Source organism: Empidonax traillii, unplaced genomic scaffold (assembly GCF_003031625.1).
Source record: "Empidonax traillii isolate 1590-97213 ecotype Southwest subspecies unplaced genomic scaffold, ASM303162v1 scaffold55:size2822071, whole genome shotgun sequence".
NCBI lineage: Eukaryota > Metazoa > Chordata > Aves > Passeriformes > Tyrannidae > Empidonax > Empidonax traillii.
Window position 1 is genome coordinate 1,576,808 of NW_020955248.1, and position 14,011 is coordinate 1,590,818.

The 14,011-nt window shown below is 46.4% G+C and overlaps 1 protein-coding gene and 1 long non-coding RNA gene across 5 annotated transcripts in view; one reads left to right on the forward strand and one right to left on the reverse strand.

Moving 5' to 3' along the window:
• Positions 1-12,289, forward strand: part of IL2RB (interleukin 2 receptor subunit beta) — a 33,194-nt gene extending 20,905 nt beyond the window's left edge. For 2 of the 4 annotated variants that reach the window (XM_027879493.1, XM_027879492.1), the window contains exons 2-10: positions 1,032-1,129; positions 1,453-1,579; positions 3,072-3,207; positions 4,428-4,536; positions 5,492-5,640; positions 6,062-6,248; positions 8,029-8,125; positions 9,933-10,017; positions 11,381-12,289. In XM_027879493.1, coding sequence (XP_027735294.1) covers positions 1,048-1,129; positions 1,453-1,579; positions 3,072-3,207; positions 4,428-4,536; positions 5,492-5,640; positions 6,062-6,248; positions 8,029-8,125; positions 9,933-10,017; positions 11,381-12,199 — 1,791 coding nt within the window. In that variant the 5' untranslated portion in view covers positions 1,032-1,047 and the 3' untranslated portion in view covers positions 12,200-12,289. Of the gene's footprint in view, positions 1-783; positions 1,130-1,452; positions 1,580-3,071; positions 3,208-4,427; positions 4,537-5,491; positions 5,641-6,061; positions 6,249-8,028; positions 8,126-9,932; positions 10,018-11,380 lie in introns of those variants that run through there. The other 2 variants (XM_027879490.1, XM_027879491.1) reach the window with 2 other exon arrangements.
• LOC114055417 lies at positions 4,393-6,946 on the reverse strand. The gene is made up of 3 exons (XR_003570716.1): positions 6,760-6,946; positions 5,796-5,889; positions 4,393-4,500 (listed from the first exon to the last, which is right to left on the reverse strand). It is a non-coding gene; the product is annotated as an uncharacterized LOC114055417 (long non-coding RNA).
• Positions 12,290-14,011: the final 1,722 nt, after the last annotated feature.

Below are 14,011 nucleotides of genomic sequence, written 5' to 3' on the forward strand. Positions count from 1 at the left end.
TCTTCCTCTGAACCTAATCTTTCATCACAACGGGAATTGGTATTTTTAAACCCTCTCTTCCCGCTCCTCTGGCAGTCCCAGTAAGGTCCAGTGGGACTCCAACTTGTTTTCTCAGGTCTGCTTGGGCTCCAGGCTTGGTGAGAGGTGAGAATAGTTTCTTCTCCTGTGGGCAGAGGCAGATCTCCAGATACAGGTGTCCAGGTGGATGGGGAGAGAGAGAGGCTTTAGATGAGATGACCATAAGCCCAGCCTATCTACTATGGAGCATGCCCATACAGGCTTTGTATGACAAGGTGGCTCCCTGGGTGCCAGGGGTGCATGAGGGGTGCTGCAGAGTTTCCTTATTACAAAGCCCAGATTTTCTGATATGCCTGAAAGCATGACTCCTTCCAAGGCAGAGCAAGGTCTACTTGGTGAGGATGGTGCATAGTTCACGTATGACTATGTAATATTTTTTGATATGGTAAAACCTTGTATTTCTAGAACCTGGCAAACTCTTTCTTCTCCCTGATTTCCCTCCCATCCCAAACATGCTATGCAAAATCTGCCTCCTAAGCCATAGGCTCTGCAGCTAACTTTTGTGAGTTACATTCAGAGACCCCTCTTACTCAGCAAGCACCTAGTTATTTCAGCCTTAGGGCTTACCAAAAAAAGAAGCTCTTCAAAGCACAAGACGTGCGCAACCAAGGCAGCACTCTCTACCTGAGTCAGCAAGCAGCCTGAAACAACACACACGGACTGCTGTGCACTCACTCACGCGTTTTCAGAAGGCATGGTTCCTGCAAACAGCCTATCTGTGATGCCCTGCGAACAGTTTCACTGCTGAGAAAAGCACCCAAGGCAGGAAAACAGTGAGGTGCTGAGGGAAGAGCACAGACTCCAGAGTGGAAGGAATATGGGTTTCTGAGCCTAGAAGACTGGCAGTGGCTTTGAGCCCTGCCCTAGGACAGTGTGTGCCTCCTGCGAGATGACTTCTTGATATCTTACTTACGTTGCTGAGCTATGCTGTGGGGGTGTCTTCTCTCTTTCAGTGTGTCACCAGTACAGATGAAGCCCTCATTGCTGCTTCTGTCTCACCTCTGCCTGTTCAGCCTCTTGCCTCCCTTGTGGGCATCAGACTCAGCACAAGGTAAGAAGTGATTCCTTTCACCTGTGCCAGCTGGGTGGGCAGGGAGGGGACTAAGCCGGAGGCATGTGTATACCATGGTGTGTTGCTGTGCAAAGTTCTTGTTGTAACTTACAGCCAGAGGAGGCTGCAAGAGTTACAGTTCTCTCATGAGCACATCAGCCTCCAAGGACACAGAGAAGTGAATGGCTGTGCCTTTCTTTTTTATTGGAGTTATCCAGCAGAGGAGTCAGTTTGTAGTTTGGGGTGGGGCAGAATTGTTCGGGGTGACGGCTAATGCCAAGCTAACTGAGCCACATTGCTGTCCATCTCTTCTTTGCTGGCAGGCACCTCCAGCCTAACTTGTTGGTATGACTCAAGGGCAGCTCTCTTCTGTGACTGGTACCCAGGCAGGGACCTGGCTGAAGCACCGTGTCAGCTGGAGATTTTATCAAATCAAGGTTTTTGTGACAGGTAGGTGATTAGAGAGGCTGAGGAAAGCCAGTGCCACTTAATAAAAATGTAGGCTCCCCCACTCTGGGCCAGGTGTAGTGGAGTCACCAAGTTGAGGTGCTTTGTCTTGTATTCTGTCTCTAACCCATGCGGGCTAAGAGGCTGGCAGGCGCTGCTCAGTGTTTGCCATCTGACAGTCACAAACTGTCTGGCACAACCCATCTTCTGGCTCCATGGCTCTATCTGTGCTTTATTTTAAAAAAATCCCTCTTCCTTGTTAGCCATCGTCTGGACTGAAAGACATTTTCAGCGGAAAAAGAGAATGTATAGAGATGGGGTTGGAGAAGGGTGGATTTGAAGTTATACAGAGGCCATTTGCCCATTGCCAGGAATAGCTGCAATGTTGTGCCCTGAGTAAGAACAAATGAAGGAAAATATTGTCCCCCTTCTCTGCCCTGGCCCTTTCACCTCTCTCAGTTCATGTTTTCCTCTGTCATATGCCTCCCAGCAGAGGGGAGCTGTGTGGCCAGTACCGCAATGGAGGCTGGCTGAGTCCCTGTCGTTCCCAAATAGGACATCTAGCCAAGAGGCTTACCAGCCTACCCCAGGACTTCCCTGGGTGCCTGTCGTCAGGAGAGGCTCAGTGTGATTTTGCCAGTGAGTGGGTTACTTGTGACTGTCATAGAAAGACCTCCAATGGGGTTAGATGGGCAAGTGTATCCTGTGGCTTGGTGCACAGATCTAGAAAGCTAAAACAGTTCTGTTACTCCAGGGGTGTGAATCATGGAGACTGGGGCTGGAATTTGGGCTGGATTTATAACTGTGCCATTGCTTGATCAGGACCCTAGGACAACACCTCTCCCCACTGTCAGCAAGTTCCAGGCCTGATCTGACCTTACAGCTGGAGCAGGGACCTCATTCACATCCCCCTTCAGCTGCAGCCCTTCAGATGCTCTCCCACCCTGTCTCCTCCCATGCCACAGCTCAGCTTAGGCTGTCCAGCTGCATGTCAGAGCAGAAAAGAGGCCATGGTGTGGTGCTTTTATGTGTGATGTACAGTCCTCACTGACTGGGATGCGACTTGGTCCAGAAGGTACATCTCACCCAGTATCTGAGATCCTGCAGGACTGTCAGTGGCTTGAAGGAGACCTGTAAATCCTAGAGGGGCTGAAAAAGGCATGTCTTCTGGGGCTGCAGGGTGCAGTTGTGGGCAGCAGATGTGTTTGGGCTCTGCATGCCCTCTGAATATTAACAGAACACAGCGAGGGTAGGAAGAGGTTTTTGTGAAGTCTTTGAAACTGGAAATCTACTGTTATCTTTGGCCTGAAATAACTGGGATGCACTGACTCTGCATGTGCCAGCACATAAAATTTGTTTGAGTGGTGCAGTGGGGAGAGCAAGTAGAATTAAATCTTTGCTGCAACCTATTGAACAAATATAGCAGGATGCAAAATGCTTTGAGAGCCCCTTAGTGTTACATAATGTTTGACTAAATACAAAACAACATCCCCAGCTCATTGTTGTTCTCTAGCTTCAATCCCATGTCATCTCCCTTTCCTGAAAAAGACAAGAAGGACTGTGAATTACTCAAGGCAGAACACAAGACAGGACTGAGAAGATGCATTAAGACCTTCAGCCACGATAGTAATGTGAGTAGTTCATCTGGGATGTCCTAGCTAATGACAAGGTGGGAAAGATTTGTATGTGTATTTTGGGTGTATAAACAGTGTGACATTCAGGAGCAGTATAAAAACCCCACACCTAATCCCTGACTCCAGTTCTGGAGTTGGGCTTGGTGCTGTGTGTTGTTGACATGCATCACTCCTGTGGGTACCACTGCAGGAGGGATTGGCTTCATTGTGAGCTGGGCCATGCTGTCCTGACCATGCAGAAAAGGTGCAGGACAGACAGATCATATGCAGTGTCCTATGTCTCAATTACCCGTGTTTGGCCCTAACCCATTCCTCTGAGGAGGGAGGACATCACCACCAGCTCTGAAGTCCTCTCTTGATCTCATTTTCCTTTAAGAGGTCAGTATAATTTTCCAGATCATTAACTACCGTGAAATCTGGTTAGACTGTGTCTGTTAGACTACTCTGTGTCAAATGCAAGATGCAACAGCAACACATCAGTAGAGCTAATGGTGATGCCAACCTTCTAAGTATTATTCTTTATTTGAATCAATCTTAATTTAGACTCATTATGTACTTCCTTCAGTCATACCCAGAGTTACTGCAGTCCCTGTGATTTCAGAAAATGCCCACCCAAATATAAGCTAATTCTCCTTATTGATAAAGTCACAACCAGTTCTAACGACAGACAAGCTTTCTTACATTTGCATACCATGTGCAAAGACAAATTGCAGGGTTGGTAAATAGTTCCAAAATCTTTTCTTTCTAATCAAGCTAATTTCCCTATTGCTTATTCAATACTGTATGATGCACGTGGCCCTTCAGTATCATTGCATTTCAAGTGTAACATTTAATGCTAAAGTGGTTTCAATCTTAACCAGTGAATATAAAATGATTTAGTAAAAAATTTTTTTCTCAATAAATGTCATTCATAGAGAGTAACTTTTTTTCCTGCTTAGTCAGCACACATAGGAATCTTAGCAAACTAGCATATCACATTATTTTATGCCCTTCTTGCCAGTACACAAAAAAAAAATCCAACCACATATAGTATAAATCTTATAGAAAGTATAAATCTTTGGTTCCTCGCTCACCACAGAGATTTATGCCTTTCAGCCACAAATATCTTCTGTATTTATTTTCCAGTATTCCTAAACATCTTATACTTAGGCAATGCTTTGAAATTTGAATGCTTATTCATGAGGCCTCATTGTTACTATGGTTAATTTTCCTTGCAGACTCAATGCTTCACCAGGTCAGACCGTCTTGCCATGTCTGTCCATTGCCGGATTGGAGAGAATAAGTCTATACCTGTGCGAATAGAAAATTTCAGTCCACTTGCAAATAGTGAGTACTCATCTGTCTTCCAGTCTCTGGAACCTCCCCATGAGAGGATGGCTAATTTCTCTCCCCCATCCACCCCTAAGCAATACCCACAGATGATTTTAATCTTGTGTCTTTTGTTTGTCCCCTGCTACAATGAACACAGGTGAGCCCCATTGACTTCTGCCACTTGCACCTTTATCATGCAGTGTCATGCCAGTTCCATCCTGTCCTGTCCCATCTGGGACATTGTTAAATGAGAGTGCTTTGCACTAGAAGTTCTGGCTTCAAACAGGCAATGACAGCTCAGCTCCCCTCCCAAAAAATGCGTGCTCCAAGGAGGCTTGCTGCTCTTCCTTTGCCCCTCCTACTAAGTGTGTGCTTCCACCCTCCTTTAAGCCAGCTTTGGCATGCACCAGTCTTTGCTGAAAAGATTCCCCTCACTAATCCAAAACATCTGCTTGGGACATTTTTTTGCTGTCTCAACAATATGTCCAATAGAGCTGCTGCAAGATGAGGCATAAGAAGGCATGGCTGGAGCCACGAATCAAAAGGATCAGCCTAGACAGTCCATGTAACTCCATCCCCTGTGGCTGTAGCTCTCTGAAAGAGGATCTGGGAAGCAACTGTCTTCCCAGTCATGTTCCATTCCTATCCATATAGTTGCCATGTGGATCACTCCTACAAGATAGGATGCTTGGCCACATGGATTGATTGCACTGACTGCAGGGGCCACTCTCACAGGCTCACAGGAGGAACTGTCTTTAACATAGTTCAGAGGCAACAGGCCTTTTGCAGTTAGTGATAGTGGGGAAAAAGAAAGAACAGAGAGGGAAATTCACAAACTCTCTCATGTGCCTGTGGCTTGCTGGAGTCTGTGAGCACAGCCAAGACACCAGCCTTGCTGCCGTGGGGCTTGACATGCTGTCATGTTAAGGACAGAATGGAGATATCAGCCCTGCTCCTTCTCTCTTTCCAGTAAAGCTGAGGCCTCCAGGAGATCTTCATCTGGTTAACATAACTGAAAACACCTCCAACTTAACATGGAGCCTGAATATTTCCTCTCACTATTTGAATGGGGAGCGGGAATACCAAGTGCGGTACCGAAATATGAGTCAGTCCTGGGAGGTGAGTACAGAGTGGGATACTGGGACCTGTTACCATACGAATCCTGGTCTTCTTTATGTCACAGAAGACTTGCTCCTGGGCTTCCCCTCAGGATGAAACCAGTTTTGGTGAAGCTGGAAAGCGGATGACAGTCTCCGCCCTTTTGTCTCTGTTACCTGCTGCCAGTGTTTGTTGATGACAAGGAGGCAGATGTGGGTCCTATTTTACTCAGTGCTGTCACAAAAAAATTTAGACAGTTCCAGGACAGACCTGAAAGGGATGAAAAAAAGCAAAGTGAAGAAAAATTTTCCTCCAGGGTGAAAAAGCAGTGCACAAGGTGTAGCAATTTGAGACAGGTCTTCTCTGAGGGCTTTGGAAAAGATGCCTACATGAGTCTCTAAACCAGGGTGTTGATGATGTTGTAAATTTTCCCTACTTCCAGGAGGCCATGAACTTACCCATTGAACAAGACCAGATGTGGGCAAAATTTGAGAGACTCTCACCCAACTCGAAATATGAGGCAGCTGTCCGTGCAAGGCCAAGTGCCAGAAGTATCTACAAAGGCGTGTGGAGTGACTGGAGCAAGCCGATACTGTGGAGGACACATGCTGACCATGAGGATCAGTTAGGTAGCCCACCTTGGAGGGGAAAATGGGAACTCAGGGAAAACAAGGTAGAAGGGCCAAAACAGTCTGGGAAGCTGAAGGAAAATGGGTGGGAGGACTGTGTTGGCCAGAGAGCAACAGAATAGTTGGAAACAACCTGTCCCTCCTAATCAGTTAGGTCAGACCAGTTCAGCAGCGCTTAAAGGCAAAGACCCCCTGACCCCAACAAAGTCCCTCTGACTTCCAGAAGCCAGGTAAAATTCACAAGGTGTAAATTAGGGACTGCTTCCCCAGAGCAGTAAGGGCAGATGTCTGACCTGCAAAATCAGTGGCCAGGACTGGCATTTTCCCAAATGCTAATGTTACCTAGGAATACACATCCAGCTTCCTAAAATGGCTCAGTTCATTGGAGGTATTGATCAGTGAAATGCAGTGAAATACAGTGAAACTGAATCAGGAGTTCTCAGCTCCTGAACTGAATGACACCTGAGCCTGAGAAACAGAGTCTCATGGAGAATGGAAGAAACAGACTTACATGTATGTTAAGTCTCTCTCAAAAAGTCTGCTGAGACTTGCATCAGTCACAGCATGAACCTCCAGCCTTGAAAGATAGTGCCCTTTGGTGAGTCACTGGCTGTGGTCTCTGTCATTTTTTTTTTTCCGAATTAAGCAGATAGATGTTATTCCTTCTCATGCCGCCCCCACTCTACCCCTGCTCAAGCCCTCCCTGTTGTGCCTGGTGCTGACATAAACAGAGGAGCTATGTTTAGAAAGGGCACTGTGTTGCTGTGGCAATCAAATTTTGACAGTGTGTGATGTCAGTGAATAGGATACAGCCGCAACCAGTTGTCATAGCAACCAAGACCCAAAGATAACCAGGATACCAGAGGCAGAGGAGTCAAAGTGATCTGAGTAGCATCTCAAGGACAAGCAAAGAAAGAATGTACTAAAAATGTCTCCTCCTTCTTTTATTTTTCTCTTCTCCCTCAAAACTACTCCACAGATGCTCTGCATGCCCAGACCAAGGGACACGAGGGATGGAAATGAGGGGCAGGCAGGGGAAACAGGCACAAGAATAGCAAGACCAAAAAAGGGTGCACTGGGGAGATATGTTTGAAAGTGACAGATTAAGAAAAGTTTGAGATGATGCCAAACAAGCTTGAGGAGTGCTGGCAGCCCTGGCACTGTGGGAACTCAGTCTCTTTCTCCTAACGCTACTGTCCAAGTACTAAATTATGGTGCACAGTTGTAACCTTCCTAGTCTCCTAAAGCTTTCCTACACAGCGCTCTGGAGAAAGAAGCCAACGCCTTGATCCCTAACCATCTTTATCCTCCTGCCTTCTCAGAGACCTGTGAACCCTATGACTCTGTCTCCCCCACTGACTCATAATGCTGTTCCAAGCCTCCAATCCCACTTTAGCTGGTTTTAGGAGTGCCTGCTTTCCTTTGCAAGGAGACAGACAGGTTGATGGACACTTCAAACAGCAGACTGTGGCACCTTATCTGTGGCAACCCCCAGTGGTGGCACTGTTATGAACAGGGGGTTCAAGCTCTTCAGCACAATTTATCTGTTAAGCAATGCTTAGGGTCTGAAACCCATATCAGCTCAAAGGCATCCTACACAACATGTCAGAACTCATGTATCTGACCTGTATATTATAATTCTATATACTATAATAGTATATAAAATTATAAAAAGGCTCAGTTTGATCACCTTGAACAGCCATGAAAAGGCTGCAGGTTCTACCTCCAGAATCCTGGTTAAATTTTCACAGCAATTTCCTTGTTATTTCTCATCTTGCAGAAACATCCTGGCCAGCCCTGCAAGCTGTTATAGTGAGCACTTTCCTCTTTGTGATCATTGGGACTGCCTTCCTTATTAACTTACGGACCCTGAAATGGTAAATGAGAATCAAGTTTTCATCTTTGTTCCTCTCCTGTATCTTGTACATATTCTCAAAATTTGGGTTATTTTTCACTTGGTAAGAAGTCAAGATAGAGATGACTTTGAAATATGGTTTATAGGCCAACATTTTGAGGCTGACATTTGCCTGGGGAGACATATCACCACCCAAGATGATGTGGTTTCACCACCATCGTTGTATTGTTCCATGCTCCTGTGACCTGGTGCCATGTCCTGGCTAAATTTGAAACAGCTACCTCAGCACATTTGCTGCCCAGGGCTTAGAGTGGTGTTTCCTGACAGGGATGCATCAAAATTACCTCTTCAAAAGCAGGTCACTGTGTTGAGCACTCTCTCAGTAGTGAGGACCAAGCAAGCCTAGGTACCGCTACCTTCTCATTTAAACACTCTAGCAAGAACTCAGGCAGGACGTGGTGACATTTGGTCTGCAGGCAGAACTCCTGAGTGAGGAGTACAATTCTTCTTCCAGGTCTGTGCAGTCCTCACACACTGATAAACCTCTATATGATGCTTTTAAGACCTCTTTGCCAGTGTTTCTACCCAGACACTGCTTTCATTCAGGATGGAAAGTGTCTCACAGGGTTACCCCGTGCAATAATAGGAACAGTGACCTGTCAGCGTGGTGCAGTTAGAAATAGCTACAGGTTTTCCCATCTCAGGTCGGGGGCAAAGAAGCAGGGTGCTGATGTGCAGGACAGAGAGCGGGGAGAAATATTTTCAAGGATGAAGTAGCAGAGGCTGGATGGTTTCTCTGTAAGGAAAGACAGAGGACCATGTTGAAGGAAGATGGACACTGAGAATGTCACTGGTCACTGTTTTAGCCTGAACCATAACACAAAGGTGAGAAAATGCTAGCTGTACAGCACAGAGAGAGTTAAAAAGGCCTCCTTTATCCATAAAGTATAATTAACCTAGGGGAACTGAATGGAGAATAACGCTGAGGTAAGAAGCAAGGAAGGATTAGACATGCATGAATAAAAATAGCATCTGCAATGATGTAAGGTAGTTTATATGCAAGAACTAGCAACTCCTAATGCTTCAGAGAGTACACTGATTGCCTCCAGAGGTCAGGAGGGTCTTTCCTAAGAGCAAAGCTTCAGGAAAGAGACAACAGGATCAGCCCACCTCTCTGAGGAACATAGGAGCAGGTTAGATCACTTCATGCTGCCCCAGGACGACAACACACTGGTTCCAGTAAAGCAGAGGCCTCCGTACTGATGCAAGACGTACGCACTCAGAAGGCTTGCACAGCCAGTGTGCCCCAGATATACCATGCAGCATTCTGCTAAGAGGGCAGAGACCTGTGGTAGAGCTTTGCCAGTGATGGTCATACTTAGGCCAGATGGTCCTCCAAGTCATTATGTTGGCAGCAAAGCAAAGAAGGGGTAGCTCACAACAGCTGGAGCTTGGAAACAAGGGAAACCTGCTCAGTTTGTCATCAGAACAGGGGCCTAAGGGGGCAGGTGCAGAGGTCAAAGTGACCAGTCAAGGCACGGGAGAAAACAGTGAAGTGGTAGTTGCCCTTCCCTAGGAAAGAGGCCAAGAGCAATGTATTTTCCAATGCCAGCTTTAACTGTCTCATCTCTATACCTCTCATTCCTCAGCTTCTGCATGTCAGATCACTCAAAGGCAAGGACAGCATTCAGCCTTGTTCTTGTTTTACCTCTCCTCCATACCAGGCTACTACCTGTGAGCTGCAATGCTCTCTCCCTACCCCTCCATAGTGACAGAGAGATCAGGATCAGGCCCTGCTTCATTTGTTCTTTTCCTTCTGTTTTGTCAAGGTTTAAAAAGATCCTGAAGATTCACATCCCAGACCCTGAGAAGTTCTTTCCCCCCCTTGTTTCGCTTCATGGAGATGACATTCAGGTATTGGACTGGGGGTGGAACCATTTGGTTAGGAGGGAGACATGAGGGGAAGGAGTGTCCAGCTGCACACGCCAGGACAGATAGCCGGTCAGACCTACACATGCACACATGGCATGTGTGCCTGTAGCACCAGCTGCTGGGTTCTCTGCTTGACTTCTATTTTCTGACCTTCTAAAACCTGACACTCAGCTGAGGCACGTCTAATTAGAGAACTGAGAAACGGCAAACCATGCAGACCTCGGCACCCTGCTCCCGTAATGGGCAGCCTGAGAGAAAACAAGGGACTGCAGGAGGGAGACTGACCTCTCAATAACTCCTTCCACCCTATTTTGGTGTCTCCCTGCCTGCCCTAGGCTGCCCAGCTCTTCCCCAGATTTCCTGCTGTGATCCCTTCCTTCTAGCTGTGAGCCTTTCCTCTGTTCCTAATGTGAAATGCCATCACAGTGGATGGCACTTAGCTAATTTCTGCATTCTTGTCTCTTTCCCTTCTTTCTCTGCTTCACTTTTTCCCTTCCCCTAGTCTCACAGTGAGTATGGGCAGCTGCAAGGAGACAATTACCATTCTGTGCAGTATTAAAGGGAGTGTCAGATGCAAGACGTGGGAGGTGATCCCAAGGGGCATTTTGCTTTAAGAAAGATGGAAACAAACTGCAGAGGGCCCAGAGACGGCAAAGCTTTGAAAAAGCCTAAGTGCAAAAAGCTTTAGAAAGCTTAAACTACAAGAAGAGAGTGCAGAGTAGGGGAACAGGAGTGTGCAGCAGGCACCGAGGACACTTTGTCTGTGCAGAAAGAACTTGAAAAGTTGGCTTTATGGGCCATAAAGGCAATGAAGTTGGATGTCATCAAAACCAGTTTATTTTTAAGGACAATGATGCACTGCAGGATATTCCCCATGATGAATGTGGAAATGAGACACAAGGGGCCTGGAAGAGCACTTTAGATGAGAAATCTGCATATGGCCATGTAGATGTATTAGAAATAGATTGCATGAGATGCACCTCAGTCCTGTTTTTCATGTTTCCACCTTCACTTCATCTAATGGTCTTCTAAGGCTTTTCTCCTCCTTTTTTTTAATTCCTTTTGGTTTAACTCTCCATCTTCCCTTCCCTGCTCCAGAAATCTCAAAACATAGGCTTATAAGATCCACTCTTGATTTCAAAGGGACAGAAAGTCTCTCTGAAAATCCTGCAGATGAGACATCATGAATGTTAAATTTCCTCCCCACCGCCTCTGGTATCTGGTGCTTGGACAGAGAACAGATCACTTGATTGTTGTGGTCACTCAAGAAAAGAAACTTTTGGTTCCTCGCTGAGTACTATACTTCGGGTGTCCCAGTCTCTCTCCTGTGTTTCTTTCCCTTTAGAAATGGCTCTCCTCTCCATTCTCCACATCTTCCTACTGTGTGAACAGCACAATCCCGGAGATCTCTGTGCTCGAAGTAATGCAGAAAAATGACCAGGAATCCCAGTTTCTACTTTCCAAGGGAACCCTGACTCCTGATCCTCCCTCAGAAACCAGTGTGCACTCTGTATCCAGCTGCTTCACCAACCAAGGCTACTTCTTCTTCCACCTTCCCAACTCCTTTGAAATCGAGCCCTGTCAGGTCTACTTCACCTACGAGCCTTTCACGCAGGAGGGCAGTGGCAGCAAGGATGGCAAGTCTCACCATGCTCTCCCCTCTCCAGACCTCTGCACACTGGCAGCAGACATGACTGTGTTGCCCCACAACTTCTTTCACTGTATCAAGGCAACCCAAGGCTTCCAAAACAGCTCCATCATGAGAGAGACAGAGGGTGAAGCCCAGCAGGCCGTGGCTATTTCTGGGTCAAGTGAAGGCACCTCATCAACACCAGTTCTGAAACAGGATGAGAAGGTGATGGACAAAGCAGTTTCACGGCCTGATGAGGCTCTGTGCCAGCAGAACACTGACTTTCCTGATCCACTGGACCTGCATGACAGCAATACTATCGATGCAACAGAGGGGAGTGGGAAGGCAGACCCTCCAGCTGACCACTGTACACTAGCAGCAAATGCTACCTCTTCTCCTTCCCAGCCTCCACCTCTAAGGCAAAGACAAGATGAGGATCTATGCAAAACAGCCTTCTCCAGCCAGGTCCCAAACACTGATTCCTACCTTTCTCTGAAGGACCTCCAAAGCCAGTATAACCACTGCTCGGTCTAGAATTGGTCTGGAGGAAACCCACAAATGGTAAAGGCCACCTCTTCAGGGAAGGCTAGATCAGCAGTTTTTCTATTCGGGACATGAATGTGACTCCAGACTCATTAATGAGTCTGGAGAACGTAGGCCAACAAAGACTCGTCTTCATAACTGAACCTGGTTTTCTGTTATTATTGGCTCTGATGGTATGGAAAATCCTTCCCACAATGCTCAAGTAACATCCCAAACCACACCACCTTGCTTTTCCCTTCCCAGCTCCCAGCAGGAGGCTGTGCCAGCATTTCCATGCTCTGCACCTTGGTGTAAAATAGCACTCAGCTTTGAGGCTGAGCAGGCATATGGTCCATTTGCCTTATTCTGGCCTAAAAAGCTCTGATGGGAGGGGAAAATGCCTGAAGAGGTAGATATGAGTTTTTGTACAGGGGACAATATCACTGCCAGTCACTTCTGGGGCTGATGAAGAAATGGATGAAGACACCTCCTCCTGACTGAACAAGGGTGTGATTTTTTTCCATGATGTGCTCACTTCAGGTTTTAATCAGAGATTACATTCTAAGCTACCCAGTCCAGCTTTAGACTCAAGTCTCCAAGGTCAGATCAGAGCCACAACTGTGGCAGCAGTGCAGTGTAAAAAAGAAATCCCCATTATTGGGTTAAAAATACTGGGGAAATCCCCTCCCCCTCTTTCTTTCCTCCAGCTCTGATAATGGCAGCAAAAAGAACTTACACAATTTCCCATTCTTGCTATAATATTTTTCATGAAATCGAAAGCCTCTCTGCCCTTCTGGCAAACTACAGTTACTTGACAACATTAAGCTGATTGCAGAATAGTTCATCCCACATCCTGTATTAGTGGAAAACATCACAACCGTGCTGCCCATTCCTTCCATTGCTCAAGAGGAACCACTGCCTGATTAGCAGCAAAGATGCAATGAATGAGACCAGAAAACTAACCCACAAATCAGCACCTTTGCTGAAAAGAAAACTTCAATCCACTCATAAAGAATGGAGATAGCACAGACTTTGGTTTTCTTTTTCCTCTACATGCATGTATCTGGGTTAAGAAAAAGCAACACATCACAGAGGAAAGGTGGCAAGGCAAAGGAGGACAAGTTGTTCTGGTTACATCAGACTTTGTGTTCAACATCTGTACCATCTGTCCACTTTCTTGCCATATTTCTGGACTTTTCAGCAGTGGGAAAATACCACCCTGTGCTAAGAGTTCTTAGACTTCCTCTAAGAGTTCTTCTAAGAGTATTTATACCACAAGGCTCAAGGATATTGAAGTTGTTAGTACTTATGTCACACCTGTGAGTGTCAACTAAAACTAATTCTTTCCTATCTCTGTCTGAACAAGCATCAAGCTTCCACTTTGTCCTGGTCCTACACTGTTACCTAACCTTGCATTATGCATCCTGAATGTAATTAGGAATCCCAGCTACAGGGTCACCCACTGGCTTGGATTTCCCCTCGAAAGAGCTGCTCAAAGAAGTTGGGCCTGCCTGTAGCCGAGAGGGCCATGGGAACTGAACCTCTCCTCTCATCAGCTTCTTCACTACTTGTCTCAAGACATGGACTGCTCTGTTGTCTCCAGGAGACAACAGGTGAAGAAGATCCCTCACCTTCCCAGACAAGGAAGTACAAGGCTTTCCCAGCTGTTTCATGTACTTTGAGAATCTTCCAAGATGAACTTTGAAAAGAGACACTGAATCCCTTGCCCCTGATGAGCAATTTGCTATCTTACATGGGCCAAGGATCCTAGTTGAACTGATGGGTATCTTGCCCCCATGTAGATCTTCATAAGCTTTTCAGTTT